The 27,979-nt window shown below is 38.6% G+C and overlaps 1 protein-coding gene across 2 annotated transcripts; it reads left to right on the forward strand.

The window, feature by feature from the left end:
• The first annotated feature begins 2,074 nt into the window (after positions 1 to 2,074).
• Positions 2,075 to 27,979, forward strand: TRA2A (transformer 2 alpha homolog). Of its 2 annotated transcripts, none has more exons than XM_087773143.1 (8): positions 2,075 to 2,294; positions 11,716 to 11,849; positions 13,551 to 13,650; positions 16,672 to 16,860; positions 25,265 to 25,380; positions 25,899 to 26,006; positions 26,721 to 26,788; positions 26,969 to 27,979. In XM_087773143.1, the coding sequence occupies exons 1-8, from the start codon at positions 2,259 to 2,261 to the stop codon at positions 26,977 to 26,979; spliced, it is 762 nt and encodes a 253-aa protein (XP_087629269.1). In that variant the 5' UTR covers positions 2,075 to 2,258; the 3' UTR covers positions 26,980 to 27,979. The 2 variants fall into 2 exon arrangements, with proteins under 2 accessions (XP_087629269.1, XP_009464786.1); XM_009466511.2 differs by having other exon boundaries at positions 2,081 to 2,294; positions 13,479 to 13,650.

Below are 27,979 nucleotides of genomic sequence, written 5' to 3' on the forward strand. Positions count from 1 at the left end.
TTTCTGGCCTATGTTCTCCTGGCCTTTTTCCTCCCTTCCCCACTTGGGTTTGTTTTTTTTTTTTTTGAGTATAACCATTATGTATTTTCAATGGGTTCTTCATATTCCATTTTTTCAGTGATCCACCTTATGGTAGAAGACTGATAAGCATTTTCATCTCAGAATTTAAGCATGCCCTTCATCCTCGTTCCCTTTTGTTACTGGAGTTAGATTATAGGCAGCATCAGCCAAGATCAGAATCAGGTTATGCAAGAACAGTATGTGGTCTTGCAGTAGAATAAGTGCTTTCTTAATAAAGTTACACTTGAAAAGGGAGATGAGCAAATCTACCTACTGGAGCCGAATGGAGTAGAGCTGGTATAAAAAACAGATTATGACGTGGATTCAGAATGGCTTTTGGGAAGTGAGACGCCAGCAGAGGGTGAAACTCAGGCCAGCCTCCTAGGAATGAAAATTTAGTTGTAATTAAACAAGAACTGGCTCAGGAGTTGACTAAAACTTTTGAAGTCAGCGACACGCAAGAAACTTTCAGCCAAAATGAAATATTCTGCAAACCTAGAGGACAAGGAAGATCTTTCCCAGATTCTGCCTTCTTTAACATCATGAGCTAATTTACTCTTTAATTGATTATTTGCTTCTGATTCACCAAGCAAAAAGAGCAAAGGCTGGCATATACAGTTGCAGTCTTCCATTTACAGTAGATGCAAGAAATAATCAAGATCATTTATGGTCCGGGTAGGAAGCAATACGAACCGTTCCCGTAAAGACGAGCCTACGCCAAGGCTCCGTTGGAACCTCGAGCTGCGCATGGATGAGCAGCACGAGCATGGCTTCTCCACCGGGACGCTTTGCCGCCGGGGCCGTGCTGCCGCAGGAGCTGTTAGAAACCCAGTGTCACGGGCTGCGACGGAGAAGCAACGAGTGCTGGGGACACGGCTGTTGGCTAAAGCCCTGGGAGCGCGCTTCACGTAGCAAAGGCATTTGACTTCTAGGGAAACATTTCTTGCCTGTGAGTCACCCTCTGAGCTCCTCATTCCTCTTTGGGAATACTCACACAGGCACTCAGTTAGGCTGGTCATTCCTTGGCTACAGCCACGGTGAACTGAAGGTAAGGAGCCTCAGCCAGCGCAGGAATTTGGGCAGAACAGCTTCTCAGCCACACAGGGAAGCTCCTGCCCCTGAAGAAGTGCAGGGAAGAGGCGGAGCTGGGGCAGAAGCAGCAGCTGAGCTTTTGGCTACTGGTACCAGCAAGAGGCTGGGAAAGGGGGGTGGGTGCTGCTGCTTCTGCAAAGGGCAGTCTTCAGCTGCGGGCCACTACCTTCACTTGCTCTCCTGGCTTTCCGGCGCAGGCAGAGCAAGTCCAGCTGTTTCCTCACCTTTGGAAATTTTGTGACCTAAGGAACTACCTGTTTGGCCTCGGTGCTGAGCCTGTGCTGCCTGCAAGGTACGAGCTGCTGTAGTTACTGGTGTGCACAGGAGGAAGAGGTGCCAACACCACGCAGGATACAGAGGAGGAACGGGGAAGCCCTTGCAAGGCAGCTGAGCAGAAAAGATGAGCCTTTCAATAACACCCTGGTTAAAAGGAAATTCTCAAGACTGCAAGCAAAAATTTAGGCCGTTGTTTCCTAGAAAAACGGAATCACGTGGGTTCCTTTTCGAACTCGTACAATAAAAGCCACCTTCCAGCCTCGCACCTCAAACAGCCTTTTGCCGCCACAAAACGCCCCCGGTAACGGGGACCCGGACGTATCAACCTCAAAACTTCCTCCCTGCGGTGCAGAAGCAGAGCCCCGGCGGCCGTGCCGGGGGAAGAGGGGAGCGCAGGCTGCCTCTCAGGCGGCGCGGAGCGGCGGCCCCGGCCAGCGAGGCGGCCTTTGCCGGGGAGCGGCGGCAGGGGCGGAGCGGGCAGCCCGCTCGCTCCCGCGCCGGGGCCGGGGTTGGAGCGCGCATGCGTGGCGGGCCCGCGCGAAGCCTGTCGCAGCCGCGCGCGCGCTGTCCCGCCGGCGGCGCTTCCTTTGTGACGGGCGGGCTGAGGCGGGCCCCGCCCCCCGCGCGGTGCCGGGCGCAGACGGAGCGGAGGCGCCATTTTGCGCTGCTGCGGGAGACGGTTGGGGAGGCTCTGGCGGGAGGGAGGTGGCGGTGGTGCCGGTCGCGATAACAATAACAGCACCTCTAATAGCAGTAGTGGTCGTGGGTGCCGTTGCTGCTCGGGACTAGCGTCCCCCTTCGCCCAGCCCCGTGGCCAGGACTCTGCCGACATGAGCGACGTGGAGGAGAACAACTTCGAGGGGAGGGTGAGTGGCCGTCCCTACCCGGGCAGTGCTGAGAGGGGGTGGCCTGGCCCGGGGAAGGTGGGTGGGGGCGCTCCTCTTCCTCCGGCCCGTAGGGGTGGGGGCAACGCAGCTTGTCTCTAAAATGGCTTCTTCGGGCGCCTGAGTCTTGACTGGGCCGTGGGCGACTCGCGTCCCTCTCCTCCCCCTGTCTCCCTCCATTTTTTTGCCGGCCCGGCGCTGAGGAACTGGCCCAGCGCGGGGCTGAGCTCTGCTGTCTTACCCCTCACACGCTTCCTTCTGCCGTCACGTCTCTCCGTCCCCATCCCCCTCCGTCGGGGTGCGGGCCCTGAGCTCTGGAGCTGCGGGTTCGCCTCCACCCTGCTAGCGCTGTTTTTTTCTCTAAGAACGGGGCTTAGAGCGCTGCTGTAGCCCGGTGTTTCCTCCCGCTTCTCTATTTTCTTTCCTCCCCGTGATCCCGAGCCGCCCTGTTGTCCCGGCCCTCTGTTGTTCTGCCGGGTCTAGGGCTTCGGGGTCCTTGCCCTTCCCCGTCCCGCCTCTGCCTGCGGGCAGTGCCTGTCTCCCGGTCGCGGCTGGGGGAGCGCGGTCCCGCGCGGTGTAGCCGAGGCCTCCGCCCGCGTAAAAGCGGAGGGAGCGGGTCCTTTTGTGAGAGGTGCGCTGCCTCTCCTGGCTGCTGGCCCGTAAACGGGATCTTCTGGGGGCCAGGCTTCCCGAAGCCATCGGGGAGGTATGGCCTTCGTTGTTAAACCGTTGAAACTCACTGATCACGCAGCTGAAGACTTTCTCTCAACAAGCTGCTGTGGTTTTGTAACCTTGTTAGGCCTGTTTCTTCTCTCTTCCCTCCGATTGCTGCGGTGTTTCACATACACGTATGATTGGACCCTTCCATTTTCAATGTTGTGTTTTTTTTTTTTTTTCTTCTTAGTGACGATCAGGGCAAGCAGGAATTAGAAGCTGCTTGAAACAGGAATGAAATGTGTGCTTTGTCCTCACTCCATCACTATTTACTCTTTTTAATTTTGCAGAGGAGTTTTTTTTTTGTTCACTCTTAAAGAGATCCTTTAGAGGAACACCTGAGCATCCTTTTGGTGACTTTCTCTGATGAACCAGTGACAGCAGCTTTGCAGCTATATAGGATTACTGCCCGGGGAAACAAGCAATGAAATTTTGGAAGAGCAGTGTCATATTCCAATAATTATTTTTACACGAATATTGTTACCCTTTTGTAGCATTAGTAAAAAAAAAACAACCACATTCCCTAGGCTGAGAGTGCTGTACCTGGCTGTGCAGTGACTGCTGCTGGTTCCTCAGGTGAGGTAAACAAAATCTGTTCTTGTGTTGATTGCTTGGACAAAGATGGCTATATAGCTAAGCTCTTTTCAGGTAAATAAACTAATCTCTGAAGGGAACACCAACTAAGTCTGAGAAAGCTGAGCAACAAGTATGCTTTGTTGTTCTTTTTTTCTAAATTTTTACTTCAATCTCCCATTTTACAGTAAGATTTATGTTTTTAAAAATTATTTTCTTGTCTGTATTCCTACTGTGGTTTATTGTTAGGAAATATTTATCTTAGGTTCAGCCACAGAACATTTAAGTTCCTTGATGGATCTGTTGTTTGTGTTACAGAGCTGATAGAGCTGTGTGGTTTCAGTATTTCTGCACACCTTCTGCCAAATGTAGAAGTAAAATAACATTTCGAGAGTATGTGAAGTCCGAAAAGTCCTACGTAGCAGTTTCTGTGACTGCTACTTCTTAGTTGGCTTTTTTTTTTCTTTTTTTGTGGTGGAAAATTTACCTGTTGGAAAGAGCTGTGACTGTGTTGAGTCTTCATTTAGAAAACTTCTATTCTTTTGTCTCCATAACACTGGAATTTCTCAATCAGTCTGGCACGTGGCAGTGTCTTGTCTACTGGTATTTTTTTATAACTGAACATAATGGCAGGTACTTGATTCATTTATAGTTTTGGGGTTTTGTTCTACTAATGAAGAACACTTGTAAGCAGTTCCTTTTTTCTTCAGTAATACTTTTTTTGTTGTTGATGCAACTAAAATACTTGAAATAAGAAATGATATTTCAGGCTATAACATTTTATATTTCTTTTTTGCTGAAAGTGCTCACAGGCATAAAATTAAGCATGTGTAACTTTGGGGCTTTAGTGTTTAGTCTGCTATTCCTAATTGGATAGAACTCTATTACGCACCAAATGTCCTGGTGCTTCAGTTTGCTGTATGCAGGCACGTGGAACTGAGTGAGTATGGCATAAGTTTTCAATGGGAAAAAGAACTGCAGAAACTGTAAAAAAAGTTTGTAAAGGACCTGCTTTCCTGGAAATTGCCACAAATAAGAATTCTGAGTACCTTTTCAGTTCTCCCCCACTTAAGTTTAAATACTAAAGGAGTAAGGGAGTTTAGTTTAAGTCCTTTTATATTCTATCAGTGTAGATGCATGTTGTCCCAAAAGCACTTAAGTGAAGGTTCTTGCTAGTACTGATGAAGTCTGATACCAAGATGAAGGTGCTTGTTGATACATATGAAGCTTTGCCATAAAGAGAGATTAATTAGAAAGTGTTCTCCTGTTTTGCTGCTTACTTTATGAAGAAAAAATGTTCATGTATAAATAATGATAATTCAGTTAAATTTTTTAATTTTCCCACAATATGATCAGGAATTTTACTTTTTTAAAAAAAAAAAGCTTTTTTTAGCAGCAGTAAGATACTGTCTATGTATATGTTTTGTCTCTAATTTATGATTTTAAAACATAATATTTATTAATTTGAAGAGGAAATTTATTATAATCATGGAAATAACTTTCCAATGAGATTGCATAATATGCGCTATTTAAAAACTTGCATTTCTAAAGTGTTGGGTAAAACCATTGTAGACATTGTAGAGTTTGGGGTTTTTTTAATTCTTGAGCTCACTCATTTCTTTATTGACTTTTTTTAAAGCAAATGTTAATCAAATATGTTCAGACTAATTAACATCTGCTCTGTTTTTGTGTCATTTTGTTTCAACTTAAGCAAGTTATGTATTAAGAATGTGGCTGATTGAACAGAAGAAATCTCCCCTCTCAAGCAAGCACGGTGATTTAATGGAAAGAAATTGACAGAAGAATTAGAAATATAGCGGATGTGCTAGAACTAAGTTTATGGACATTAAAAAGAAAAATAGATTTTTAAGTCATGCTTCTTATCCAGTGGCTTGACTTTTGGAAAAGTCATAGGATTTTATCACCATTGAATGTTCTTAGTGAGCAGGCTAGACAAATGAGGCTTTTTATCTTTTATTGCTGTCATTGTTGCCAGATGACAGGCAACTCTTATTTCCTTTCATATTTGTTGTTATTTTTAAAAACAGATTGTTCATTGGGTGCGCGTTCTGTGATACAGCTTTATTAAAATGTTTCCCAGAGCAGCAAACAAGTTGGAGTCCGAAAAAACCTGCACTTCAGAAGCTCCACTTGAAACTTTGATTAGGGTTGTTTGGTTTTTTTTGAGCCCCTGATAATGTTTGATTTCTGTAAGCTTAAAAGTTTAGTAGTTTTCTGCCAATATTAATGTGCTGTTTGTCTAAATAGGTAAAACTTTTTATCAGAACAAAGATAGCACTCCATTTTAGAACTCCACGTTGGTTGTCTTCCTTCATTGTAATGAGATGCCTCTTCCTGCTCTGTGCAGAAGTTCACAGTGATCTCAGTCTAATAAAGCACTCAAAGAAATATATGATTTTGCATGTGAGCCATCTTGTTGAAGGAAGTACGCATAATTCATATGTATGCAAGCGGCTTTTGGATTAGCTTAACTGTGAATGTGTCTTGGCTTCATGAAGGTTATATGCAAAATACTTAATTTCATGTGTGTTTTAATGTTAATTACCTAAATCTGATCAATGTTGAGATTATTGTTGGGGGGGGGAATAACGGGGGGGGGGGGGGCGGGGGGGAGGTCTGTTTAGCTGTTGTATTCAACCTGTCCTGTAGTGGCGATCTGCCACTTCTCTAGAAAGGGAGGCACATTGCTTTCCATACATTTGGAAATGCAGACATGACGGTCTGCTTATGCTCAGGAGTTCTGCGTTGGCTTGGAGAGTGCTGTGATCACCATGTAGTTTCTAATGACCAGTGTGGGATAGGAGACTTTTTCTAGAAGTCAGTTTTTTTCTTAAGTTTAATAAATTCTAGATTGTTCTGGACCACATCAGCTGGGAAGACTGCTCTTTTTGAAAACAAATTCCGTTTCCTATCTTCCATATGTGATAAAGGAGTGACTACAGAACCCTCTCTGAAGAGGCACGTTTTCACGCCTCAGTGAGGTTAACTTGTAATTTTTAAAAGTTTATTGCTGAAGCTTCCTCGTCCCTTTTTTCCTTTTTTTTTTTCTTCTAGTCAGAGCAATATCATTGAGAAATGCGTAAAGTTTGCTGATGTTGTTAACTTTTAAAATATACATGTCCTCAAGATAGCACAACTTATGAGTTGCTTTTTATACAGAAGCTTATTATGTATACTATTGAAATATTTATAGAAGAACAGCTAATTAAGGGATCAGTTTTATTTTTAGTTATAGAGTGACAGAACATAGTATGAAGCAAAAATTATTTAGCTTCTCTTGTGAGTTTTAGGGAAAGTTGGTATATTCCTGTCAAAACAGTGGTTAAAATGTAATCTTGGCCTTTCTCAAATGAGATGTCAATAAATTGACAGTTTTATCCAGTGAATGTAGGTTGCTGCTAAATTTCTGGTTTTTTTGACTGCTTATATTTTTCTGTCCCCTCATAAAGTTGGACTTAGTTTATTTTTTTGAGTTTGGACAGGAGTTTGTAGTAGGATTTTTGTAAAGTCTGAATTATCATTTTGCTGGCTTAATGGTATTGCTAGACTACTTGTTGTCCTGTCCTTTTTTTCACCCCATGTGTATTTCTTCTTAACAAGGTGAAATTAATTTCAGCTGAAACTTCTGTGTGATTTAATGATTTTTTTTCTTCCCATTTCTCTTCACATACTTTGCTATAGAAAGCCTAACTTAAGCTTACTTGGTTCTTATTTAGTGTCTCGCTTTAAATTTTGATAGCCTTTCTGTCATGCTCTGAAATGGCAAGGTGTGAGGTGAAGTAAGGCATGACAGAAGTTCAGGAGAGAAGAGTGGTGTAAAAGAAAGAACAATTTTGTCCATCCCCCCATGTTCTTTATCATACCCTCTCATGATAGGTGGAAAATTGAAAGAATACTTCTAAAAGACTTTTGCAATTCTGCTTTACATAGAAGTGTTTTGAATGCTTTTAAAATAACAATTATATGGGAAAGTAGCATTTCTTTTGAAGGATGTGAGGAAGATAAACAGTAGCTACAACCTGCATCAGTTATATGGTTTAAACAGTTGTACCAGTATGGATGAAATGCATTGACATGACAGACATCTTGCTCAGCTGGATCATCTAAAGTCGTTGATAGTTGTTCAATGACTGGGTTTATGTGATCATGAGATAATAATGGGGGGTGGGGGATATCCTTTCCCATACCACTTTGTTTCGTCTTGTTCTTTCTGAGAAGAGAGAACATAGAAAGGATGAAAAATACTCGTCAGTGCTCTCTTTAAATGCTTCTAGCTGTGCATCTTCTTATCCAGAGAATCAGTAACTGAAGCTGCAGTCTTTAGATTTTGTGTTTACCTACAGTAATTTCTTTGGCTCCAAGTTCCACTTCTTGGTGAATCATTAATCCCATTCCCTGGTATGTACTTGAGGAAGCCACCACATCTTATTCTGAGGAAGCACGCTGTTACAACTGAGATTTTTGTAATTATTATTTTAGGTGGGTTTTTGTTTGTTTTTTAGTTTTGCCCTGGGAAAAGTGTTATTGACAGATGTAGTATTTGTTTTGAAAGGGAAATCTGATTTGGAGAATATTAGAAAGTTAGCTGACTCTCTTCCTACAGGCTGTAGTGACAGATAGTTTGACATGGTCACAGTGAGTATCTGCCTGTAAGTTTGTAAGGGTGAAAGTAGTGACTGGACAGTTGCATAATAAAGCTGAAGGCATTAAAATACATACTGTTTTGTAAGATAGTTGTGGGATGAGAAGCTGAGTTTAAGAAACACAGTCTTATCTGTGGCCCTTAAATGACTGAGGATCTTTAGAACAGAAAGATAAGAAAATGTTGAGGATCCAGAGAGGAACTTTAGTCTTTTCTCTCTTAAGCAGCAGGTAAATCAATTTCTGTGATAACGATGGAGCTAAGATCAGAATGTATAGGTTGCTTAAAGACTAGTACAGAATTGAGAGATTTGAATGCTTTGGATAATAGAGGTGTCTATTTTCCCTTGTTGCAGAAAGCATACTAAGAATGAATGTTAACTATTTAATTTTCTCGTTCATATTGCAGAATGGATATGAATTGTTTATGCAGAACAATTGGGTTGGTCTGTGATATAGACTTAAGATATAGCTTGCTAATTATTTCCTTATAGTAGGAAGCAGAGTAGGAAAATTCTTCAAAAATCTCCCTTTGACTCCTTGAAGCTCTGAATCTCTTAATCCCTACCTGTAGTCTTGCTGATATAAATCTTACTAGGTACTTTTTCAGCGTCATCCTTAAGTCCTTAAACTCTTGCAGATTATTGTGATTCCCTTAGTCTCTCCTTTTGAAGCACTGTAGGAGATATAACTAGGTGATCTATGTTGCATCAGAAGATGAGATGTAATTGCCTGCCAATGACAGAGACAGTATGCAACTGCTAACAGGTAATCTTTCTTTAGCTGCAGTTTACATCTACAGTTACTTTGTTTGAGGAAGTTTGAAATGTGTAAGAACGTGTGCTGTCACCTCTGTCACTCCAGTTTTAAAGTTGTATGTTTGTGAGTGCAACACCTAAAGGGCTTCAAGAGGTAGTTCCAAAAGGACTTGACCTACATGAAATGATGTAGCATTTGCTTTTGGCAACTTAATACAGATTCGTTGTCATAACTGATGCTGTTAGAAACTCTGTGGGTGGTGTCATAAGATGCTTCAGTTGAATAGATAAGGACACTTAACTTTTACATTGTATAGGAGTGATTGGGTCCTTGGTATTTTTGGCACCTCCCAACACTTATGGATTGTGCAGTATCTGTTTTTTGGTTTGGGTTTTTTGTTTTGTTTTGTTCACGTTTCCAAAGTTCTTGTTGTTCAAGCATTAATCTTTCAAATATAAAAAGTATGGACAACACAGTATCCTCATGAAGGAGTGACTGAGGAGGGTGAATTCTTTGTCTTTTTATTGAAGGATGTTTTCTAAATCTGAATGATGTCATATTAAATGGTTTTCTATATTGCTGATCACTTTTACTAGGGAGGGAAGTGGAAATTATTCCCAGAGAAATTGGAAATTGTTGCAGGGGATGAAGTGTAAAGGGAAGAATTAAGGAGGCTATCAAACAATGAAGAGTACAAAAACAGAGGCGAGGTGATTAAAAAGCATGTTAGTGGTTCTAAAAGGAAACGTATTTTTTTATAGTGAACAGTGGATTTCAAATGTAAAAATAAAAACGCCAAATAGAATTTGGTAATATTTAAGTGCACGTACATCCTTTTATTTCAGTGAAAGTCATGTAGCTAGATCAGCAGATAGCCACCTTAATAAGGGTAACCTGTAATGCAGACCTGATTACATGGTCCACGTGTCACAAGCTGAGCTTTGAATCTGGCCTTCATTGATAAGCTTGGCAGGCCTGTCATCCCAATAGGTGACATTCTTCATGTGTCCCTTGTCCTTTTTTATTGAGGTAAAGGGGAAAGATAGTGTAGCTGTAATACTTGTTAGTAAGGAGTCTCTCAGGTTCCATTTCTGGTGGATTTATTGTCTTGAAATATGAGGACAGCATCCTTTGTAAAGAACTTCAGCCCAAAGTACTGAAGAATTTAAGTACAAAAGAAAATGCAAATCTGGACATAGGCAGAGTAAGAAATAAATCGAAAAAATATTGTGAGGACAGGCAGGAGGAGAAATGAAACACCTATGGGAGGGGAACTTGCTATGCATTTTTTATATTAGAATTTTGCACACATTTTGTGAAGTTATAGATGTATATAGCATACTATTCTGTAGGGGGGGTTTATAGCTGAGCTCCCTAGAAATGTTGTACGCTGTAAAATGTGAGGAAATCCTAACCTGCTCTTTGTTTGCTTGTTTTCCTAGTTTTTCTCTTGTGTGCATTACCATGCAAGAAAAAAACCCTCCTGTCTTTACTTTTATTGGATTGCTTTGAACTGTACTATTATACATCTTGTTTTATATGGATTAAGTTGTATGCAAGGAAAACAGGATTAACAATGAGGAAGAAAAAGTAGGAAGAAAAAGAATTTTCGTTGCATATATCTATGTGCATGTATTATGCGAGTAAGTATGTGCATAGATAGGTTTTGACTGGAAATCTTTGGCCATTCTGTTGAACTGAGAGTGTCTTAGTAATAATGTGTAGGAGTAGAATTTGGGATATTCGATACTGAGAAGTACATAGTTATTATTTTAGGGGGGAAATCACAGTTATTGATATCAATACTTTAATATATTTGTGCTAATTAGTTTTTAGTGTATCTATGTATCTTACAAAAAATCTGAAAGGGGAGGAGGGTAGCTTTGAAAATACAGTAAAACACTGAGAACTCAGTAAGCTCATTGTTAGAACATAGACACTTATACAGTTTTAAAGATATTTTTTTTTTAAAAAAGTTGTTTTATAAAATAGTTTCTTGCACTTTACCTGCTGGCTTTTCAATTTGGTAGATAACATCTGAACTCCAGCAGAGTTTTATAATCCCCACGTGCTTAAATATACTAAATGTTCTTTTTCCATTAAGGTTAATGTTCGTGAAGAAATTGAAGAGTTTTTTCCAAGAATGTGGAAGATAAATCAAGATAAAAGAAGGCTAATGAAAAGTATTAAAGATCAGAAAATTAAAATTGAATGGGGGAAAAAATTGAACAGAAGATTGGTCAGATAGAAGCACTTGAATATTTTTTTAAGGCTATAATGAATTGTTTGAATTGGGGAAGAATACACGAAGTATGAAAAATGAAAAACTCAATGAAGAATGAAGAAAAGTAGAAAGCAAGAGTGAAGTAGAATTAAAAGAATCTGGAAGAATGAATGGGTCCTAGGTTAAGTAAATGTATGGTTTATGTTCCAGTGTCTGTATGATCAAGTTGTAGATGAATTTGCATGATTACTTAGTTAATAGAGAATTGGTGATCTGGTTCAAGCAGGGACCTATTTGAGGAAAGCATACAATATTAACAGTGGGTTAGCAAAATGAAATTTGTTTTGGAGGGTATTGCCTAACCATTTGTTTTTCAGGAGCAATCAATATAATAGAATTACTGTACTTTAAATGTTAGGAGTTAGGCATTTATACAGCCAATACCATTTTTAATACTGTCTTTTTTGTTAGGAGTCTCGCTCCCAGTCAAAATCTCCAGCTGGGAGTCCTGCTCGTGTAAAATCGGAGAGCAGGTCAGGATCTCGCAGTCCATCGAGGGCTTCCAAACATTCTGAATCGCACTCTAGGTCAAGATCAAAATCAAGGTATGCCCACGAAGTTATTCATGTTAATTCAGCGTTACTGCTTATGCCTGTTCTTTTGGTACATTGATTTTTTTTTTTTTCTCCTTGTTGTAAAAATTACAAACCTTCTGGGATATATTAACAGGGCTATGTTAATTTGCATGTTAGTGCTTATATAAGTGGACAAAGTTGGGGAAAGATTCCATGACTAATAAAGCATAGGTGTGAACAGAGAAAGTAATATAAATAGAGGAAGTAATATAGAAATCACAATTAAAATTTTTAGGCTTATCTGTTCCAGAAGAGAGAGAAGGGATTGCATTTCAATTCAGAAGGGATTACATCTCAATTCTGTAAAAGCTCCTGCTTCCTTCCCCCAAAATCTTTTGGGGGGGAACTCTTGTGTGAGAACTCCAGCAAAGGTAGTCTGAGTTAGATAAAAGGAGTAAGCTCTGTAACTGTTGGAAATGTTGAAGACGCTACTTGGGGAAGTTTTTGACATTCCTTCATTGGAGGCTTTAAAAACAAAATCTAGGCTTTAAAAACAAAACCAAAAAACTACAGCTTAAAGTGGGCGTGGATAGCTTCTTGATTTATGGGAGCTTTAGGATTTAAATTCATTTTTTGATGCTGCACGTGTCCTTCTCTGTCCTTTTCTACCCCAAGTATTTGTGTGCAGAGGCAAAGTTTTATAGTTCTCAGTTCTGAGAGAACTTGCTCAGAACAGAGGAGGAATGTCTGTCTTTTTTTCTCTAAATGTGTCATAAATATTACCTGGCTTATACTACCCATCTTCTCTCTTCCCTTGTACCATCATACTGGTAAAAACGGGGAGAACTACTGAATCCTTCTTTCATCAGTGGAGAGAGAGACACCAGAAACCAGCATTTGTAGCTCTGGAGCAGGGAGAAGAATTGCCTAGTATTATGTTGTTCCTCTTCCTCCCCAGTTCTTGGAGAGATCAGTAATCCATCTTCCCTATTTATACACTTTATACCAGGGCAGCTGAAAAAGAGTTACTGTGCTCTGAATTCCCAAAGTTTGGCCTAATGTTATAGCTTCTTTTCTTGCAGTGTTTAGCCAGATGACTAACTACCTGTTTTTAGGATATAATGCTCATATGAAATCATGCAACTTTGATGGAATGATGCCTGTTTAAAACTGAGCTTATTGTTGGCCAGATGTCTGCTAAGAAAGGAGGAGTTAAACAGGGTTTTTTTTGGTCTTGAATAATTTTCAAGCGTAGGTGAACTTCATTTGTAGATACTGCAGCACTGTAGTGCTGCTAGATCTTTCCATTTTTCATCCAAGACAGTGTTTTACAGTGCAGCATATCTGGTTCCTGTATCATTGTGCAAGTGTTAGTTACATGTGCAGCCAAGCTGATAAAAGTTTAAACTTTGAACTTCCCAAAAACTGTTGTGAATATAATCCTCATTGTATGCCAGAACCACTCTCACAAAGTTAGAAGCGATGCTGCCGAGCAGGTTATTAGAGATCCGTGCAACCTTTAGAAGTGCGAAGTAGAAGAAACTTAACTATTTTAATTGTAGAGAGCCTCTAAAAAAAAATTTCTCTAGGAAATGTAAGGCTTACAATTCAATACATTATGTGCATATGACCTAACTAAAAGCTTTCTCTTTGTTGAAGATCCAGGTCCAGAAGACATTCGCACAGACGTTACACTCGTTCCAGATCCCATTCCCATTCTCATTCCCATAGGAGACGTTCTCGAAGCAGATCGTACACACCAGAATACCGTCGTCGAAGGAGCCGTAGTCATTCTCCAATGTCCAACAGGAGAAGGCACACTGGCAGCAGAGTATGTCATGTTCATCAGTGCTGAGTATCAACAAAACAATTACTGCTTACATCAGTGTAGTCCAGGTTACCTGCAGGCTGAATTTGACCTGCTGTTCTTGTCACTGGAGGATACGGGAATTTGGGGTCGGGGGGAAGCAATCTCTGTCCTTTACAGCTGGACACTTATTTCTTGGGCCTGCAACTGGCAGGGCAGTTGTAGAAATTCATTGAAAGCCATACCATTGCAAGTCAGTACGTGCAGATAGGGTGACATCTGCTTCCATCTGCTCTAGAAGTTGAACCATTCTGATTGCCTGTCTTTTTGTTACAGTTCCAAATATATGTATCCCTCACAAAAACAAGACCTTTTCTGTGCATGCTTGCAACCTGACAGTATTGATGAGATTGACTAGAGGAGCCAAAGAAGAAAATTCTCAAGTGTTTATTTGCTTATAACATGCAGCATATTATGTTGAAGGTTGCTTGTGATTTTATACCTCCGAGTAATTAATTTGGTTTACCTTGAAGAAATAAACCCATGTGTTATTAGCTAATGTGTAAATCTTAATAGACTAGAAAAATTTACAGTTCTGTACAGTACATATGTATGTACTTATGTACAGTATGTACTTATGTACAGTAAGCCTCTCAAAATATAAATGAGAAGTGTCACAGGAGGAAGTATAGGTACACCAACCAAGATCTAAGATAGTAATCTTACGTCATTCTGAGAGATTTCTCCCAATGCCCTTCTTTATAGTCTGTTTCAGTGCCTTAGCTTCTGGTTCCACATCACTTAAGGCTGATCTAAATGAGTGCTGTTACACACAGGTCTGCCTCTTCCTTGGTGAGGACCGTGGTACTTTTCTGATCCTTTTAGTTTTAATCTGGTTTAGTTTCTCCAAATCTTTTACTAATCTTGTCAAAAAGAGTGTAGATTTTTTGCAGGCTTACCTTGGTGAAGCAGTTCACCAGGACCGGATAATACCAATGTGAGGGAGTAGACAAGAGTGTGTGGAAAAGGGCAAGACTACAGCAGTGCTAACGTACAGTGGCTTAAGCTGTTGTGAAGCAACGTTCATAGTTACACTTCTTGTGGATTCTTGCCAGTATGTAATCATGATGTAGTAAATAAGAATCTAAGGTCTTGAAAAATTGGCAGGAATAACTGAACTTAAAAAGGATTAGCAGATTTCCTAGTGAAAGATGAACGAATCCACTTTACTACTTCAGGAAATATTAGAATATTTTGCTCTGTCAAGAAGTCTTTTTGCCTTGGAAATGACTCTGTGAAACATGACACTTGTTTTCACAGTGAATTTCACATTAATTCTAAGGAGTAGTTCTAGTAGTGTCAAAATGAAACTCAGATCAACCAGATTTTAATCCCCTAAATAGCGAGGTCCTAAAGACACCAGGAAAATTGGTAGCAATTTTGCCACTCCTGATCTTGTAGAGAGAGCTTGCATACTGCTTTGATGGGAGGCAATACAAAAACCTAATAAAAAAGCTGTCTTTTAGTCCTCCACAGTCAGTGTAGTCCTTCAGTGGTGATGTAACTGTCACTTGTCACTTGGGTACGCAGACTGATTCTCAGTACTTCTCTTGCCTCAGAAAAGGTAACAGGGTGTAAGTGTGAGGGGGACATAAAAAAAAAGGACAATACTGATGTGTGCTGTGTGGAGGGACTTGTCCAAACAATGATGTAAAAGACTGAGACATTTCATTAGACTCACAAGAGTTTCAGTAATAAAAGGAGTATAGTTGTTAATGCCACTGAATTATCAGGTAGATTGAAATATGGAGTAAAAAAGAAACCTAAACCTGTATAATTAAAACTTTCAAATGACAAACTGCCAGTTTTTGTTATGCTCTTCAACTATAATAAGGAATTGCAGAAGATTGATGTCTTAAAACAAAAGTTTGAACTTTGACAAATGTAAAGAAAGTTCAAATACATGAGTAGTTTGTGCATCTTATTTTCACAATGGATTCCTAAACAAAAGCTCTGAAAAGAACACAACAGAAGATCTAAACCTGTTCATTCTTTGAATAAGGCTGAAAGGCAAGCTCTGAGGCACGAAATACTGTGCATCAGTGGCTTTGAAAATCTGAAACTGAAATACAAATTACAACTGCATCAACTTCCAGTTATTATTTTAGCAGAAACATTAAATCTCTATGCCTGCTGCTGCTGTTTTAAATTGCTGCATCTAGTATAACAGCTGCCAGAAGCTTAACTGAACAAATATTAATTTTCATCAAATTAATTCTTACAGTGGAATTGGCATTAGATGAACTCTCTGGCACATAGAGAAACTTCGAACCTAATAGAGAAATTGTACCTTGTACAATTGTATAATTTCATATTTGACTTCCTTTAGTTGAAGTGAAATGTATTAAGTAGATCTGTGTCCCACATCGTGTTAAAGAATCAGAGTCTTGCCTAGAAAAGCGTGCATGCTTTTGGATTACAGTTTCACAGAACTGGCCTTCAACACTTGTTACTGTGTAGATGAAAGAAGCAGGTGATCATCCAGTTTACAAGGGGAAAGAGATAAACTTTCAACTGTAAATATTGACTCTTCAGTATAGTTGGATAGGAAGTGTTGAGGGGGGAGGAAGTTTTGGTAGAAGCTAAATTGTAGTTCAACTGTCTGTGCTTAGGAGCTCAAATGCATTCAGCATGTGCAGCTGGAGGCAGCGTGCACTCTTTAGTGCCAGTGGTGACCGTGCAGAAAGGCTGAAGGTGGGAGTTCAGGCTGGCTGACCTGTTCTTAGCACGGCCTTGTATGTCTGCAGCTTGTTGGTGATTCGACTGTGAAATACTAATAAAATGGGTTCTTTTTTTCTAAAATAAAAATCATTAAAGTAGTGAAAGTATCTTACAATTGGAATGATAACGAAGTGTTAAGCTTTGTAATAAACTATGTTTAGTTTTCTTCAGATTAAAAATTTTTAATAATTGAGAAATGTTGATATAAGAATGTATAACTTGTTTTTTATAAACTTAATTGGAGTTGAACGTTTGTCTTACCAGGCTAATCCAGATCCTAATACATGTCTTGGAGTGTTTGGTCTCAGTTTGTATACTACTGAGAGAGATTTGCGTGAAGTCTTTTCCCGTTATGGACCTTTGACTGGTGTCAATGTGGTTTATGATCAACGGACTGGACGATCAAGAGGATTTGCTTTCGTTTATTTTGAGAGAATCGACGATTCTAAAGAGGTAAATTCATGCTTTACTACTTTTAACAGGTGTGCATTGCCTCCATTAATACCTCTGTTAAAAAAAAAAAAAATCCAAAAAAACCCCAAAAAAACCACAAAAACATTTTTGCATGTGTATTCACTAGCAGGTTCTCACAGTGAGATTAATTTAAAATATTCTGTTCAAACAACATGGCACTTTTAAACAGATGAAGCATTTTAGTTCAATGTTCAGATGCTTGGGCAAATTTTGAGCATGAGCTGTCTGTATTGAGTCACTAATGAGCATTGTGCTTTGATTTTAGTCTGTTACTTCAAAATGAAAGTAAACCTTTAGACAGACATAGAAGCCTCCTAGTATTTTTGAAATATTTTGAAAGTTAACTTTTCAAAGTAGTTTTCTGTATTGATCAAAATTCTGAAGTTTCTCTTTACTTTCCATTTCCTTCCCTAAAAGCATATCATCGTGCATTTGAAAAATAGTGGGGTTTGTCTTGATTTGTGCCTTGGTCAGTGACTTTGCTAGTTATACAGATAGCTGTTTACAGCTGGACTGAGTTGTTGTTAGTATAATTGATCTGTAAGGAAAGAATCAAAGAAAATATAAACAGCAGCCTGTATTACGGTTCACCACAGTAAGCAGTACTTTTTTCACCTGTGTAAGGATACTGTGAGCTTTACTACATTTACTGAAATCTGTAGATGAAATTGCTATTGAAAAGAAGATGTATCTTTACTTTTAAAAACATTTTTTTTCTTTAAGCCTTCACTGTGGGATTATCTCCTTCTTTTGGGCAAACTGAGTCACAGACTTCAAGCATCTTGTTTATGGATTAATAGCCTTGGGCAGATGTTTCAGATTTGCTGTTTGATTCTGTTTACTAGACTCAGTTCTGATCTTTGACTGATTTCTGGTGTGATCCAACAGAGAATCAGTTTATGGGAAGAATAGGGTTTGTAGATGTATATATGTGTGGTTGTTGCAGGTTATAGGGGTAAGTAAAAGGACACAAAACTTCCTTTAGTGTCCCTTCTGTGTTTTTCCACTACACTTGGGCAGGTTGAGAGAGGAGTTAATGGGGTGGATAGCTGTATATCCATCTTTAGTGGCGTGCTCTCTTATAACTTTCAGCCTTGTATTTCTTTGCGCTCTGAGTTTGGTAGGGTTTTGAAAACGCAACTGTTGTATAGAACATTTAACATCCAAAATACTTGCCCAGTATTTCTTGTCACATTCATGTGCCAGTCTTGTCTATTTTACAACTTCACGTGGCTTTAGAAGTAGGGGGTTTTCCTAGTTGCCATGGGCAATGGTCATGCATGACACCATGCATTTCTTAAAATGTTCCATGTAAATAGCATGAAGTAATTTGTTTAGTATAAAGCTGTTTTGGCAGATACTACAAAACTGGAATGCAAAGAAAAAAAACGGGATATTACTTGCAGTCAGAAATACAGAAATAAAGATGAGCACCTTAAGCAGGAACTGAAATAATTGGAAATGTAATTAAACCCATTTTTTTCTCCCTAACGGGCTTGTGCATGAAGAGGTGGAAAGGATGCAAAACCTCCCAACACTTGGAATTTATGTAACTGAAATACTTTGGCAAAAAGGACAGGAGAAAAACTTGTTTATTTGACTGATTTCATGGGCCTTGAGGACAGATTTGAAGATGGCAATAAGTGGCCGCTAGTGTAGAAAAAAGGGATATAGCTATAAGTGTGAAACTCTGTTACAGGCCCTGTAGAACACTGAAGGACATGAAGTAATTCTTTGTGGGGAAGATAGATCAAATCTGAAAAGTCGGGTATGCACAAAAGCTATGACACTTGAATTGCTTTTGTTCTGAGTAAATACCTTTCCTCTTAAAAACAAAAAAACAAACCAAAAGAAAAAAAAAAACAAAACAAAAACTGCAACACCCCAAGCATCTGAATAAAGAGAATATAAAACTCTAAATGAGATGTTGAACTACATTCCAGCCCTTTTAAAGCAGTCATAGATGGATTAAATGTGTGTAGAGTTCTACAGAAAAATGAGGATTTCCCATCATCTTCACTATTGTCCTTCCAAGAGAGGTAACACAGGGAAGCCTCTCAGCTGCCATGCTCTGAAACACTGTTAATATTAAAATTTGACACCAAATAATTGTGAGTAGTTATGTTTAAACTTTCATAACTTGATTTAAGATAGGTCACTATCAGTAGTGTGTGGATTCTGTTGCAGCTGAAATCCCTCAGGATCTTTGTAGTCACTGGTTACCACTCTTACAAATTGGAGCAGTTATTGAGCTGGTTAAAATGTTGCTATGTGTCAAGATTCTGAAACCCAAGTGATGCAATGTTTCTTGTTCCATATGGTGGTAAAGACATTTTGAATTGTCAATGAGCTCGATGTTGTGGAAATCCATAGACAATGTAAACAGCATTTCGTAAAGGTGATACTTTGCAGTGTCCTAAAAATATCAAAGGGTCAGTAGTAGAGTTTATTTTCACTTAAGCTGTTTTAGACTTTCAGGACTTCAGATTGATTATGACATCATAGCAGCCTTTTCGTTAGCTGTTTATGATCATCTTGGTTATAAAGACGAGCGGAGATTTAGCTTTTGATAACTACTAGGTAGAGCAGCTGTCAGAGTATCACAGTAGCTTCAGTCATTCCACCTTAACAGGACTGGGAAAGAAATGTTGGATGCATGTATCCATTCTAAAGGAGATTTCTTGTGGAATCTCTTCTGCTCTGTTTGAAACTACTGAGATTGAGACGAAACTTTATGGTCTGACAGAAGATTCCTTTTCCATCAAATGTCTTTTATTGCAATGGTCTAGTGTTTGCAAGATAGCACTTGACTAGATTGTTACATTCTGACCCATGTTGAAGATGCTCACGGACACTGTCTTTAGTTCGAAGCATGATAGCCGACAATAAATGTTGAGGATTGATGGTTGTTTGTCCAGAAAACCTGAGATTCTGCTGTGCTAATGTTCTTTTTGGTGTACTTGTTCAAAGCCTATTTGAAAAGCTTATGTTATTATCTACCTTTTTCTAGAAGAAAGGGTATTCTCTCTTATGGGTTTACATTTTTTGTGAAGTTATGTTGTTTTCCTTTAAAAAAAAAAAACTTTTCTAAGTAATACTGGGTATTGCTTTTTTGCCTTGTGTGTTGCAGTGTCTTATGTTGGCCACCCTTCTGCTAAGCCTTCAGAACCACATGTGCAACATTATGCAAAGGGCAAGATCTGTAAACATCTGTTGAAGACCTGTTTCTCAAGACTGGCATTCTTTCTTATATAGTTCTCAGTATTGGCAATGCTGGCACTGAGCTAGTCTTGTAATATTGCAGTTTTGCAATATTTTCACTAAATTATAGAGCATATTCACTTGCGCATCACATTAGGATTTTCTTCGTGTGTTTAGAGGAACACAAACTTCTATGTACTAGGATGAGAAAAAAAAAAAGTTGAGGGGGGATTGATTATCTCAGAGTTAACAAATTGAGAGGATTATGAGTAAAAGTGCTGGCTGTTCTAGGGAGATGATTCTTACTACAGTTACCAGGGATTTCATATGCCACTATCCAGCTTTTCAGTAACTCAGGATATGAAGTATTAGTTGTTGTTTAAAATGAGACTGCTGTGAATGTACTATGTGTCTGTAGCAAGAACTCATCTGAGAAGCATTAGCTACAGCAGCTGTTGGCAATATGGAATTCTCTGTTTCCTGATGCTAGTTATATGCTCTTTACAGTTTTGACCATCTTTCAGAACCATTTTCTGAAGTAGTGTTCATTAGCAATCAAGACAAACTTTATACAAACTGAACTATGAACATAATTCAGTTGCCAAAGACCAGAATAATAACAGGGTTTATCATTTTAATTTGCAAGACATTTAATCTGTGGTGCAAGCAGACCAGCTTAGAAGCATCATTATTGACCAAAATGTCTCCCATAGCTTGTTGAAGAAATGCTTTAAGTATTGTTTGTGGTATCAAAAGGGACCCTGGATATACCAGAAAAGAACACAAGAAGGTCTCAGATGTTTGGAATTACAAGTTGCAGACTTCTGGAGACTGAAATGCCATGAGATTGCTAATACTTGCAGAAACCTGTCCAGTTACTCATTCTGGTTTTCTAAAATCCTGTATTTCTTGATTGTGAAACTCTTTAGAGTATACTTTAGAGTATACTTTAGAGTATACTTTAGAGTATACTTTAGAGTATACTTTAGAGTATACTTTAGAGTATACTTTAGAGTATACTTTATACTTTAAAGAGAATACATTTAATCAATATATATTTAAGCTCAGAAGATTATGTATTAAAAAAATCATCATTGAGAGTATTCTAATAATATTTTGAAAAACAAAACCTCGGACTAGAGAATATAAATTGACTCTTGTTCAAAGGTGAAATGGACACTTGAATTCGCAGACTGCAGTAAGTGTAAAAAGCTGTGTTCCTTAATTTCTTTTTTTCATCCCATTAGATTTTTTTAATCTTTTTTCAGAATGTCCTTTCAGATGTCCTCGTTAAATCCAGACCTGAACTAGTGATATCAGTATACTGAGGGGAGAAAAGCTAATCTGTTATCTGTTCATCCCGTGCTGTACCTGTGATACAGTGGAGATTATGTTTTTATTGGTGGCATTAAATACAATATGGGAAGGACTTCAGGTAAAAAACAAATAAGAAACCCTCAAAAACCAGAGCAAACAAAAAAAAGACAGTATCTTATATAGTTATTTTTAAATCATGAAAATACATTTTCAAAATTAGTCCCAACGTATATTGCTCATGTTTGACTATTCAAGTGCATTCAGTCTGTACGTCACTAACTTCGCAGTGATGTCACATTATTGAAATAATTCAAAGCAGTTAGATGCAGTTGAAATGAAGGCTTAATGATCCTTTGTACAATACAAATGGTATCTTGAACTCCGTAGTAGAAATGTACAGTGACTGTGACATCAGCTCTGCCAAGTCAAGTTCTCTCCCTCCCTTCTTCCCGCTTCCTCCCCACACCCTTCCCCCAGTGACCACAGTGCAGGTTGCAGAAATTTCCCACATTGTTTCCAAGCTGCTCTTTGTAGCATTACCCAGACTGAAAGATTATTTCATTTCCTTCAGTGAATTCTTGATTGCATAACTAATACCAGTCACCTGTGTAAGTTTGTGCATATAATTAAAAGTTCAGTGTTTCCAAACTTGTTTTACTCTTAACTGTTTTGAGCCGCTGGAGGCTGTGATGCTGTAGTTTGGGAATGGCTTATTTTGTCAAACTCACACCTTACAGGTAATAATTTGAAGGAGTTTTGTTATTTTGGCTAGACTGCTGTAGGTTTAAAACTGTAATCTAAGATTGAACTGCTACCTGTGCCATTCCCAATCCTCATTCTCTGTTTTCTGACTGCAAACATGTAGATGTGTATTCTGGCCTACAAAGTCAATTTTTCCTTAGAATTTGCAACCAAAATTAATAGTACATGTCTATAGGAATCCTGTTCACTTGCTTCCTTACTGTCATCTTGCAAAAGCCATGCAAGTCTTTTAACAACATTCAGATATTTGGAACAAGATCCAGGTTGAAATAAAAAATGGACTGCTGACAGTTAAAGGCTCCTAAGAGGGTATTGTGTGTCTTAAACCCCAATATAATTTGATTTTTCTTTTCAAAATGTTTCATTTGATGGTCTGAAAAATACATTGCTATCTTTTAAACAGTATTTGAGAGTGTATTCTGCATTGTTAGAGCGAATGTACAATTTTTTTTCCCTTTGACATTTCAATGTTTTTAACGGAGCATTCATGCATGCTCAAAAGCAGCAAGAAAAGCGAACTGAGATTTGTTTTGAATATGACATGCTAGTCTAATAAAATTGCAAAATCCAAAATTCAATTGTAAACTGTTTTAACTTTAAGGAAAACACAAAAATGTCAGTAATTAGAATCAATAGTATGTTTTTACAGCCTTTGTACAAAATAAATACTGTTGTATCACTTGTCTGAAACCACGTTTCCAAATAGGGCTTTTGGTCATATTGCAGCAGTAGTTAGCTAATAATGTCAACTTAAGTACTTTGTGTCAAAGACTTGAGATGTGCATGTTAAGAATGATGCAGAGAGTTTGAAAACATCTTTGGAAGGAATTTCCAGTTGCTAATGACTGAACGTGAGTGATACATAATATCAATTATTGCTGGATTGATAATGGCTTATTGAAGGTTTTGGCTTTCCTGCATCTGGGGGATGCAGTCAGAACTGTAAAAGGCTTTGTAATGTCTGAATATTTATTAAAGATTTAGATTATTTTAAATTTTTTAGTTGGCAGTTATTGCTGACAGCTGTTGAAAGCTAAGGAAATTAAAGTTTTAATATTGGGTAGGTCATTAGACATTGTGACCAGGGTGTCTGAGTTTCATGCAGACTGGTAACTATGAACTAGTCTTTATCCACTGAAATGTAACACATTTCTTGGTGCTTCCAAAACAATCAAGTCTCAAAATTAACTCTTCATCTGTCTTGCTGGTATATTGCTCCTCTCTGTACTGCTCCCTATGTCAAAGAACTCTTCCTCTTAAAGAGGTGTTTGTTCTTTTAACTAAATAAGACACATGTACCAGATGTGCTAGATTTGAGGTGGCTTCTTGTCAGTTAAGCTTATTACTCTGCAAGTTGCTGATATGACATAAAAATGCCATGAAGCAGAAAATTCCTTACCTTTCAAGATAACTTGCATATTGTTGCATTTCCAGAAAGATGCTTTTCATCATGAAGCTAATATTTCAGCCACCTATTTGCAGCCTTCATTTTTAGGTTTGTGCACACATACATTCCTAGGATGTGTGCACAGATTTGATTTAATTTAGATCATCCTTGTGGAACAGGACCTTTTTTTTTAAAAAAAAAAAAAAATTCTCAAGGCTAGGAAACTAAAGCCGAAGGATCATGTTTTATTCGCAAAACATACTTTAGTGTATGTTGAAAGACTTGAAATGCTCTTTGGCTGTGCCTTGCTGTTAGCTAAATGTAGTTATATTTTTCTATGGGTACAGCACTCACTAGGTGGCGATATAGTATCAATATAAACAGCATTATTAAAACACAAGCTAAGTGTACTTAAATAGGTTAGTGATCCAGTTTGGGGACATCACAGTTAAGTCATGTGGTGTCAGATTTTTGTTTCCTCCTCTATAACTTGTATGTTAATTCAACAAGGTTCTTGTTAGCTGCAAAAAGTTACATTTCTGAATAGTTGTTTGTTTCATTATTTAAAAAAAAAAAAAAGGAACAAAAAAAAATGCTCTGCTTAGAGGTACTTTCATGTTTTGAGGTTGTGTATTGTTCCTCACAGTTAAATAATAGCAAAGTGATCGTGGTCTTTAACTCAAGATGGTAACAGTGTCTCTTCTCCATACATGAAAAATGAAAATAATGTATATTGGGTTAAGTGCTGTGCTTAGTGTCACAAACTAAGTGGCGTATACTAGTATTTCAGAGATCCTGGAGCAGGTGATGAAAGGATCAAAAAAAAAAATTTGCTTTGCAAATTTTAATAGCTTTTAAGTCCAGCATTAACTGTTTCTTAAATTCTTAAGGTTGTGGGTTTTTTTTTTAAGTTACTGTTGCATGAATATAATTCTAAAAAGTACGCTGTGCTCCTCTGAAAAACTATTTTTGTGATTTTGAGTTTGTGAAAGGCCATTGTATTGATTCTCAAAGACTAGAGAAGCAGGGGCTAGAACACCCAGTGAGTGTGTGCACGGGCTGCGGGCGGGTCTGAAGGCACAGGCTTCTCAAGCGCAGACCCTTATGTGTACGGCTTTCGCGAGCTGCTATTGTGAGAGTGAGTGGGGAGGAAGGTTGTAATTAGGTATCCATGTAGGCTGAACCCGCCATTTTACTAAGCTCTGCTGGAGTAGGTCCTTGTAAGGGAGATGGCAGGAGGCTGGGAGAGCATGAAATGGCAGCCGACTAGCAGTAATCCGGCCATATGCACCCTACAGGAAGCCACTGTTTTGCACAGCTTTTGAATCCGCCCATCCCCTCTGGGTCAGAGACGGCGGTAGAAAAGATGCAGTTTTCAGAAAAAGCTGTTTTGACTTTCAGTTTACCTTTCTGATGGCTAGAAGACAAAGTCTAGGGAAAGTGACTGTGTTTGTTAGTGGTTAGCACCGTGCTGTCTTAAGAAGGGATTGCGTGTCACGTTACTCCGGCACCCCAGTGCAGTCCTGTAACACTGCTGGCAAACGGGCCAGGGGACAGAGATGAGGCATTCGCCACAGTGGGGCACTAGTAACCAGTCTAAATAAAACAAGTTCAGGGCTTGTTTTTCTGATGGAAAATAATGTGTTTTGTACATAGCCTTCCATAGTTACCAGTAGGTTGCAGGTTTCATGTCCCTGTTCCTTGTCTCTCCTACAGGCAATGGAGCATGCAAACGGTATGGAGCTGGATGGCAGGAGGATTCGGGTGGACTACTCCATCACCAAGAGAGCACATACACCCACCCCAGGCATCTACATGGGCAGGCCAACACAGTAAGAAGTTCACCCATTTCCTGTAACAGGACTAAAATGGATTTAAACTGAATGTTTGGAGTCTGGTTGAAGAAATAGAACTACAGATACTTCTCTGAAATTTTAGATATGCCATTTGTATTTTATCCCAAAGTTATTCATATAAGGAATGCGTTACTGTGGTTCACGTATACTATTAAATCGTACTGTAGTTTATTGTATCTTTATAAAAAAAAAACACTGAAGGAGTTAATTTTAAAAAATACATACTCAGCACGGTCAGGTAATGCACCCTTGCCTTGCTGAAATACTAAGGTGCCCATTTGCCTTTGATTTTGATGAGAATTAGGCTCAAGTGCCTGGTGGGTTTTCTGGGGTTTTTTGAAGGTGTTTTTCTTTAAATGTTTCATTGTTAGATTGTTTCATGGCATAGTCTTAAGTGTCTGATTTACAATAACAGTTAAAAAAAGGTTTTAAATAATTTAAATCAAGATGAAGAGCAGAAACCTAAAGTAATTTTTTTGCTTTTTGCCTAATAGCAGTGGAGGAGGTGGTGGCGGTGGAGCAGGTCGTCGCCGTGACTCATATTATGATAGGGGGTATGACAGAGGATATGACAGATATGAAGAATATGACTACAGATACAGGTACCTAATTGTTATTGTATTTCTGTAGGAACAGTGGGTTTGTTGGAAAAACTGAAAAGTTAGGTGAGAAAAAATGTTATTCAGTTTGTAGCAAGATTCTGCATACGTGTTTGCTATGTCTTAGAGCCTCGTTACATTAGGTTTTGTGGGATTAAAGTAGTCATAATCTTCAGTTTATCTAATTTGGTTATAGAGTAACCAGTTGGGCAAGGGGTTAATTTTGCTACCTGAAGGAGGTAGAGCATGTGGCCTATGAATTTAGCGGCCAGATAGAAAGGGAACTCATTTTTCCATGCTGTATATAGAACCAGGGACAGCTGGCACGCAGTGCTGTTTAAAAAGGGGTTATTTGTAGATGGGATTTTTTAATGCTTGACATCTCACAACTATCTCACTATTTTGAAAGTTATCTAGTTTCAGAGAACGTTGCTCAACAAGAATTGTAGGCATCTGGAAAAGCACTTCATGTGTTTGCAAGGCTAGTGACAGTTTATTAAATTCTTTGTCTGGCAATATCTTACAGTTTTAAACACATCAAATAGAGAAATATAAAAGCATTTGTTAAATAACTGTAAGCCAGAGCCAAATATAGCTGAAATCATTCATGCAGGCCAAGCCTTTCAGTGCTAAGGAAATGGTTCTGTTCTGTAGAAGTGATGTGAATAAGGCTTCTTTCATAATGGGTGTTGTTGGGTTTTTTAATTTCCTTTAAAGGAGACGATCGCCATCGCCTTATTATAGTCGATACCGATCACGATCAAGATCCCGTTCCTATAGTCCAAGTAAGTAAATACAAGCAAATAAATAGAATCTGGCTGGCTTAAACCTTGTTGTTACTAGTATTAATCGATTAATGGGAATTCTGAATGTGAAAGCAAAATAGCTGGGCACATTAAAGCTGAGATGATGTGTGTACAATTAGTTTATAGTAATTGTGTCATCTTTTTTTTTTTTTTCCCTAGGGCGCTACTGAAGATCAGAACACTTACAGTTGAGGACGTGATTTTTAAATACAAAGTTCAGATCTTAGCTTCCCTACTGCTTTCCCTCCCATCCTCCCTTCCTTGTCCTCCATCCAGCTCTTTTACAAATCTTTGGTTCATTTAGAATATACATATTTTCAGTTGAAGTATTCCTGTTTTCCATCCCTCCTTATTGTAATACTCTTAAATATTGTAATTGTTGTAGTTTTTGTGTAGTAAAACATCTTAAGCAAAATGAAATAGAGAACCCAAAGTGCTGAGACGTTTTGGAAGTCATTCCTGTTTTGTTTTTAAAACAATTGGACTCCTGACTAATCAGAAGAGAGTGTTGATATTTTTAAAGCTTGCATGTCATATGTAATATACACACTCAGATACTTTAATATAAACCTGCATTTCCAAGTAACTTGTTAATCTTTCTGTTAAAATGTTTACCTATTACTTTGATAAACAAGTAACGACTTCGAGCCTTTTCTGTAATGACAAATTTACGTAGATAGTCATGAACCAGAGTTTGGTTTGTTGTTTTTTTGTTTGTTTGTTTGTTGTTTTTTTTTTTTGTCAGGTAGTTGCTTTGAGTGTAGACTATTTGAGCTAGAGCAAAATTTGGTATTTGACTGACTGGGAAGATAGATCCTTGTACACTCAAAATTAAGACTGTGTTTTATAGATAAAGTTTCTGGATTGCTACACAGTGGATAACATTTGAAGTTAAAACTGTAAAAATCCTGGGGTTTTTATTGTGCTTGGCTGAATATTTCCCCTTAATCGGTGCAGGAGAAAAAATATTTATTGAACATAGCAATTAGTTGTATAATTTGCTGTTCATTTAAAAAAAAACAACAACAAAACCCACGAACTTTTTGGTATTGCAATAATGATTAAGCAAGTTTTGTTTCCAGTCATTTTTGGAGTTTTGCAAGTATGGATGGGAAAACCTACAACTACATGTAAACCTTTTTTCCCCTCAATAAAAGTTAATTCCACTGA

The sequence above is a fragment of the Nipponia nippon genome, unplaced genomic scaffold (genome assembly GCF_047370975.1).
Source record: "Nipponia nippon isolate SJK-2023a ecotype South Korea unplaced genomic scaffold, ASM4737097v1 scaffold_1, whole genome shotgun sequence".
Classification (NCBI taxonomy): domain Eukaryota; kingdom Metazoa; phylum Chordata; class Aves; order Pelecaniformes; family Threskiornithidae; genus Nipponia; species Nipponia nippon.

What these genes read in the sequence shown, in the direction of transcription:
- TRA2A (XM_009466511.2), top strand. Translation starts at nt 2,259, where the DNA reads ATGAGCGACGTGGAGGAGAACAACTTCGAGGGGAGG. An exon ending in GAATCGACGATTCTAAAGAG is followed by an intron (nt 16,861 to 25,264) that starts GTAAATTCATGC and finishes TCTCTCCTACAG; the next exon opens with GCAATGGAGCATGCAAACGG. An exon ending in TACATGGGCAGGCCAACACA is followed by an intron (nt 25,381 to 25,898) that starts GTAAGAAGTTCA and finishes TTTGCCTAATAG; the next exon opens with CAGTGGAGGAGGTGGTGGCG.